The sequence below is a fragment of the Cyprinodon variegatus genome, unplaced genomic scaffold (genome assembly GCF_000732505.1).
Source record: "Cyprinodon variegatus isolate N-32 unplaced genomic scaffold, C_variegatus-1.0 Scaffold8, whole genome shotgun sequence".
Taxonomy (NCBI): Eukaryota; Metazoa; Chordata; class Actinopteri; order Cyprinodontiformes; family Cyprinodontidae; genus Cyprinodon; species Cyprinodon variegatus.
Genome location: NW_015150461.1, coordinates 2481929 through 2489714, shown reverse-complemented (window position 1 = coordinate 2489714; position 7786 = coordinate 2481929). Strand labels below are relative to the sequence as shown.

Genomic DNA, 7786 nt, shown 5'->3' with positions numbered 1-7786 from the left:
TGTACTTAAGTACAGTAACGAAGTATTTTTACTTGACACATGGTACACACAAATATTTTTTTCTCAGCATCTTTAGTTCACTTCAGTATTTATTGTTATACGGACTTTTTAAATCACTATATCACTACATTTTTTTTAACTCCTTAAATTTCCAAAACAGATACATACAAAAAAAAAAAATCAAGAGCACAAACAGAATCTGTCCAGTTTGATCACAGCTTATTCTTAGAAATGCGTTGATAGAAATATTGCAGATGCAGATCGGATTCTAAAATGAACAGCATGTTGCATCCATCCCTCTTTTATCAAATCCTATAATTCCAAGTTATTATTTTTAAAGTTGTATTTCAGTCTTAATGCCATTTGAAACTTTAAAGCTATGAATACCAGAGCTCTAAAAGTATTTGCCTGCTTATGCAAAACTTTTGTTTAGTTCAACCTTTATTATCTTGTCTTCAATTTTATTTTACAACAGAACTACAACGAGTCAGCTATAAAATCCTGTCTGGCATATATACATTTGTGTGTGTATTTGCTCTTAAAATCATCTAACTCATCTCAATAAATCATTAAGCTCCACACATTAAGCTGTGTTCAAATATAACATACAGAGAGAGCTTTTTAGAGCTAGAAATGCTAATAGCAGTTAGCCTTATTGCGATTTTGTCAGTTCAATACAATTCCCTGAATACTTGGAATTGATGGTAACTAATGATGTTATTTCATTCCCTGTTTAAAGTTTCAGTTCTCACCAGTAAAACCCACATATTACACATAATTGCCTGGTCTTATTGTTTGTTTCCTGTGGTCCACCTCATTTCAGACCGGGGCTTCTTAAAAGTCTCTCGGTCGCCCTTATCTTTTGAGAAGAATTTGATAAGACAGAGAAATTTGCGCAAAGAAAAAACTGCTGGTGCTTATTATTGCATCTTTATATTTAACCTTTTTATAAATACTATGAAATCAGGACCAAAATGTATTATTAATACCACTAAGATCAGCCCGCGTACCTCCGTAGAGACTAGTACCACAGTTTGAGAACCACGCATTTCTTATCATAAACATAGACTGTACTGCACATAAATAGGTCAGGCTATGTGAGGGGGGGGCTTCAAGTATGATAACATGCTGTTATTCATCAGAGTATCTTACTTCCTGAGCCAAAGGGTTGAACCAGAACAGCAGCAGAGCACACACAGGAAGGAAGAAGGACAGCCGTGCAAAGTTTAATAATGCAAAACCTTAGTCTCAACATTATGACCTATTAAATGGCTGGTTATGGGACACATCTAATGGCACAATCTGCAGGATTAATCAACTGGCCGTTATGTGAAGTCATCAGCCATCAGGAACTGAAAAATTACGGAACAACGCATTAGAAAAAAATCGAAATCTAGATAAGTTGTTTTTTCTTAAAATAAGTGTATTTGTTCTTGGATTTAGTAGGTAAAAGAGAGATTTTGCCAATGGAACAAGACAATTTACACTTACAATAAGAAAACACAATTGCATTGTCTTATTTTAGGTGCTTTTTATCTATTTTTTTTATTTTAAGAGCAAAAATACTCATTCCATTGGCAAACTATCTCATTTACCTACTTAAATTAAGAGTAAATACACTTATTTTAAGACATTTCTACTTATTTTTAGATCCTTTTTCCAGTGCGGGAAAATAACTAGTGCAACACATTCTGGACTGTAGGCTTTAACCCCTAGAACCCTACGGACCGACCGGTGGGTCCAGCTGCTACGTGACCTCGTAATTTTAACAAACCCCCAGTATTGATTTAAAAAACACATTTGGCACAGTTTGGTGACATTTTTGGATAAATGTGCCAAAATGGCCTCTCCGCCTAAGAAATTTCTCACTAATACCATTCTAAAATAAATATGATTCATCTGATTGAGTCCAAATTTGGTATATTTTTTACACAACATTTAGATTTAAAAGTCTGTACTACTTTTTTGTGCTATAAATAATATTTTGGTAGTGTTTTGCAATGTTTATTTCAAAGAAAATTTTGGCGAGGTTCAAAAAATGCAAAATATTTTGTATTTTGTCCCTAATTTTTCAGGCAGGGTCAAAGCTACAATGGTGCTGACACCAGAAAACCATTCTATGACATCTTACAGGGATACATAGTTTAGAACAAGGTTTTACGGTTTCAAAACATCAATAATGACCCCTCAGGTAATTTATACAAATGATAATCCCATGAATGAGATCCCAGACAGAGTATTGGAGAGATCAGGATGTTCCTGGAGCTTTAAGGGAGGAAGAACTGATTTCCCCTTTCTGCTGCTGTGCACCGACTGTAGGTCAACGGGTGGAAAGCTAGAAAACTTCTGTCTAAAAAGCCCTGTGTTGCTTTTTAAAAAGCAGTACGATCTAATATATTGTTCAATATGTAAATTCAATCTACAGCTTAATTTTAAGGGGTGTTTATTCTACATTTTTGCCAAAGACTGAGCAAAAAACAACTGATCCCAAAGTTAGCAATGGGACCCCACTGTGGTTCACAAATCAGCCAGTACAGACTGAAATTTATTGAGAAAGCAAATTAAATAAATCAAAAAGAAACAGCACTACAGGATGATTAAGCTGTAAATGGTGATTAAAGATGAAAGGTGTCAGATACGGATGCTATTTGTAGCCTACTGACGAAAGTGACAAAAACAACTCTCCACTTTCCACACTGGGGGGAAAAAATTAAAGAAATGAAAAAGTTTATGTGCCACTGTTACAGATTATGAAGTTAATTACTAATAGCATCATAGTTTAGCATAGTATTAGAAAAAAATAAACTCTTTTATATTCTTAGAATTATAATGTTAACTTTTTTTTTTTACTTTTTGAGTTAATCTGAGGTTATAACACTTGATAAATCTAATAAAATGCCTGGAATAAGTAAGATAATTTGGCTAGTTGACTTCCACAAAGTCAGTTTGGGGAAAGAAGATAGGGCCGCCTTTAACAGCTGCTTTTTGTGTCTCTGCTTCTGTCTCCTTGAACCCCAGTCGGCCTCAGCAGATGGCCGCTCACACTGAGCCTGGTTCTGCTGGAGGTTTCTTCCTGTTCAAAGGGAGTTTTTCCTCTCCACTGTCGCCAAAAGCATGCTTAGTGTGAGGGATTGCCTTGGAGTCAATGAGTCAACGCTTTCAACTGGTTTTCCTTAGATAGAAAACTTTGAATCAATTCGACTGGATGATCTGGTGAACTATAAAGTGCCTTGAGATGACATGTGTTGTGAATTGGTGCTTTATAAATAAAATGAAGTGAACTTTCTGTGTTCTTCTTAAAGCTATAGGCCTAAGTGTTAACTGCTTCAATGCTTTTAACTGCTTTAACAGCTTATTCACTACTGAGCATTTTTCCTTTGGATGAACTTTACCTGCACAAGTGCACTCTCACAAACAACTACAGGTGCTTGGTTCCAGCTACTTAGAGATTTACTTCCATACTGAAAGCCCCATAATTCTACCTTCAGCTACCACAGTATACATGTCAGATTAAATAATACTACATATACTTCAACGATAGTTTCAAGCTGTTACTTTATTGTATCTCTTATACTATATCCATTGGTTGTGCTGTTCTTTTTACATCTCTTTGCAGGTGATGAAGCAGACTGAATATGTTTCATATCTCCTCTTTCTTTCATCTTTTCTCTTTTTTCCTGTTTTTAATTTCCTGTTCTACTTAAATTGCAGTGTCCATATAATCTGTAATATTTTCTGCATGAATTATAATAAAGCTATTTATATGCATAAAGCAAGAGGAACACTATGGCGATAGCCGTACTGCTCCACTTGTGAAAGTAAAATCTGTTGGGCTCTGTCTGGCATCAACACAATTATTGCCACATTGCCAGACAGGACACTGTAAAAAAAAAAAAAAAGATAGAAAACTTTGAATCAATTCGACTGGATGATCTGGTGAACTGTAAAGTGCCCTGAGATGACATGTGTTGTGAATTGGTGCGATAGAAATAAACTGAACTGGACTTTCTGAGTTCTTGTTAAAGCTATAGGCCTAATTTTTAACTGCTTTAATGCTTTTAACTTCTTTAACAGCTTATTCACTATTGAGCATTTCCTTTGCATAAACTTTACATGCACAAGTGCACTCTCACAATCGATTACAGGTGCTTGATTCCAGCTACTTAGAAATTTCCTTCCATACAGAAAGCCCATATTTGTATCTTCAGCTGTACATATAAACTGAAATGAACTTTCTGGGTTCTTATTAAGGCTATAGGCCAAAGTGTTAACTCATTTAATTGCAGCAAAATTAATAGACATGACAGGCTCCCCAGCAGAAACACTCATATTTTTGGTATTTGCATTAGATATGTTTACATTTTCCCCTTTGGTTTCATCTAAAGAAGAAAGAAACTACTTAATGCATTGTGGCACATCTGTAAAATCCACTGCCAGCATAACTTCTCTCCATGCATCCAATTATGTCACAAATTAAACAACTCACAGTTTATCCTAAGACCCCCCCACCCCCTCTGCGGGGGGTCCCACCCTACCTTCGGTGTGGCAAGTGGAGGACAGGATGGTGCTCGGAGGGCGGAAGAGGTACGGGAGGTAACGGGAAAAACATTTCATCTTCTCCGCTGCGTGCCGTCGGGTGAAGAGCGCTGCGTCGCGGGCTCCACATCCGCACTGCTGCCGCCGCGGCCAGCCAGGGACGGTCTGCGGGGAGATGCGGGAGGGGGAAGAGGTTGTTATGTCCGGCTGGGTGGGGGGGCTATGACAGCATCTCTGGTAGAACTGCGCTCCGAGCGGAGGGGGAAGCAAAGCCGGGTTGGTTAAGCAGGACACCGGTGGTCTGCTGCTGTCCTGACAGCTGAGGGAGGTCAGAGGACAGCCTCTCTGCTGCTGCTCTGAGTGAGCAAAGCAACTGCAGCTGATTACGGAGATGAAACAGGAAGATAAACAGTGACGAACACAGGCATGAACTGCATGAATCATAAACAAAACTTGTTTGCTGAGCAGATTATCTATTAATTAGGTTTGGCGCCATCTTGTGACACTTTTTATTAATACGAATAAAAGTTGTAACGTGGCATTAATAAAATAACCCAATGAGAGTAATGTTTATGTGGTGTAGAGTATTCTAAAACAGGCTTTTAACTCGTAGTAACACAAAAAAAATAAGGAAACTTAAAACAAATGCAAAATTGGTTCACTTACCTTAAAATAGAAATATTAAAAATATAAAAATGTTCTCAGAAGTAGTTGAAACGTCTGTACTAAAAGTGAAAAAGAATGCGTTCTTTATTGTTGTTTACATGTAGCTATTTGCGACGTTTTCAGAAGAGGCTGGAAATCTCGCGAGACTTTAGTATCAACTAATGCAGGCGGAAGTAGTTTGCAGGCCTCTTTTCCGCCGGCCATAGAGGAGCAATCGGCAGGGTAAGGATTCCTGTACAAGAAACTCACCAAAGTTATCACCATCCATCCTCCGTTTAGTGTTGCTATGTGTTCATGAACATGTAACAACACAATGTGAACACCTTTACCAGTAAATCACATATAGTATTTATCTAATTATAGTGATAGATTATTAAATACGGACAGACTGTGTTGGGTTTCCCTGTTAGCTACTAGCTCTATCCGCATGTCTGTTACCACTGGAGGGAAATGATTACATTTCAGCTGAAAGAGACACATATTTGAGCTCTGTAGTTAAACACATTCTTTCTAAATAATTTGAGAAGTTTCCGTTATAATTAAATATTTAAATATATGTTCGCCTTTAGCTTGTATTGTAAACTGTGCGCTGTTAGCTAGCTTAGCATGTATCTTTACTAGGTTAGGAGTTGAATAGCTTGTATTTGCGGACAGTTATACGATACGTTATTGTTGCTACTCCGGTTTTATGTGCGTTTAAATTAGTATTAGATTATATAAATTGTATTTTCAGTCGATATATTTGAGAGGTTTGACAGCTATGGAGCTGATCTCTGCTTGAAATGCCAGCTTTGCTGTTTTATGTAATAGCCTGCTTGTTTTTGTCCACAGCATCATGAAGCTGAATCCTTTTGTAACATCCTCACGTCGCAAGAACCGCAAGAGGCACTTCAATGCCCCCTCCCACATCAGGAGGAAGATCATGTCTTCCCCGCTCTCCAAGGAGCTCCGCCAGAAGTACAACGTGAGGTCCATGCCCATCCGCAAAGACGACGAAGTGCAGGTACTGTAGATTTGAGAGCTGAGGACTTCTGGTCAGCTTGATGGGAGTAGTCCTAACTTGTTACTGAACCTGGGATGCTTTGGGTCTCAGGTTGTCCGTGGACACTACAAGGGGCAGCAGATTGGCAAGGTGGTGCAAGTCTACAGGAAGAAATACGTCATCTACATTGAGCGTGTGCAGAGAGAGAAGGCCAACGGAACCACAGTCCATGTCGGGATCCACCCCAGCAAGGTGAGATGACTTAGCAGAGGCCCTCAACCTGTAGAAAACATGCCAGCTCAATGTAAACAAGTCTGCTGTGCAGTTTGAAAGTGACCCATGTAGGGTGACTTGGTCATGTTTGCACCTAATGTGGTAATGAGTGACTGACAGGAGATGGCTCTGATGCCTTGTGCTTATTATTTTATTATCGTAGTGTTTCAGATGTGTAATGAAGCCATACTATGTTGTGTTTTATTGGTGTCAGCTTTAAAAACATGGACAACATGTTTGAGTATAACTGGAGACTGTTAGTTGTCCTACACAGCTTCAACTTATGGGATTTGTATGTCATTGGTCCAGTTTTTGAAACTTGTTTTGTGTTCTTTTGTCTCGGTTTTAGTCATAGATGTGTTACTTTTTGTGCATCTGCTAAATAACCCACTACAGATCCAAAATTGATTCCTATATTTCTTTCTTTGCCATGTTTTAAATTTGGGATCGGTAATGAAGATCATCTTGGTCCTGATATTGAAAAAGCAGTGAAACATTGAAAAAGCAGTGAAACACCACTTTGCTGCACTGCTTCATCAGCTGGCAGTGTTGTTGCCTGATTTGTGGCTCATACATGTATTAAAACGAAACAAGCATTTCTAACTTCAATGTTTGTTAAAAGTGACCAAAGAGCCAAATTTAAAGCTGTCTAGAAGCTTCTCAGGGAAAAGCTCTGTTATTAAATGTGCTTTTATTATTTGCCCTGTTTACATTCAGACATTATAGGAATCTGTTTAACTGCTCCTTTGGCCTCTACTAATATAGAAATGTTTATGAAATCAACAGCCTCCCCTATTAGAAAACATTTATTTAAAAGTTATACTAGTTTTTACCGTAGGATTAAATTATGTCCTTTTCTGATCCATGCAGCCCTAGTTGTGTGTTAAATATCAACAGACATTTTAAAACTAAAAGGAGAGCTTTTGTAATTAAAGTTTTCAAATAGTACAGAGCTGGTGTGATTTGTTTAGTAATTGTAAGTTAGTTTACATTTAGGATAAAATCAATTATTTGACTGATTTATATTACCTGATTGGTTAACGCTCAGCAGCAAACAAAGTGGAAAGACAATCTTTCTGTCTGTTGACAAACTCTATTGGCTAGTTTAACAAAAAACATTTTTCATGTTAAGAAGACATTTATTGCCTGACCCTAAATATTGTTGGTCATGTGAAATAAATCCAGGTGCACTTGATGGAAAACGGTAAACATTAAAGTATAATCTTGGCTGCTGCCTTTAAAAACAATATGAATAATAATTAGTTCTTTTTTCTAATGGAAATGTAACTTAATGTTTTTTGAATGGTAAAGTCCACCTTTTTAGATGAA

General features: G+C 37.5%; 2 protein-coding genes across 2 annotated transcripts in view; one reads left to right on the top strand and one right to left on the bottom strand.

The window, feature by feature from the left end:
• LOC107086445 (serine/threonine-protein phosphatase 2A 55 kDa regulatory subunit B beta isoform) overlaps positions 1-4801 on the bottom strand; it is a 116583-nt gene extending 111782 nt beyond the window's left edge. The window contains exon 1 of the mRNA XM_015377392.1: positions 4536-4801. Within this exon, the coding sequence (XP_015232878.1) occupies positions 4536-4614 (79 nt within the window). The 5' untranslated portion in view covers positions 4615-4801. The remainder of the gene's footprint in view (positions 1-4535) is intronic.
• Positions 4802-5309: 508 nt separating this feature from the next.
• LOC107086468 (60S ribosomal protein L26) overlaps positions 5310-7786 on the top strand; it is a 4942-nt gene continuing 2465 nt past the window's right edge. The window contains exons 1-3 of the mRNA XM_015377437.1: positions 5310-5424; positions 6034-6205; positions 6296-6436. Of these exons, the coding sequence (XP_015232923.1) occupies positions 6038-6205; positions 6296-6436 (309 nt within the window). The 5' untranslated portion in view covers positions 5310-5424; positions 6034-6037. The remainder of the gene's footprint in view (positions 5425-6033; positions 6206-6295; positions 6437-7786) is intronic.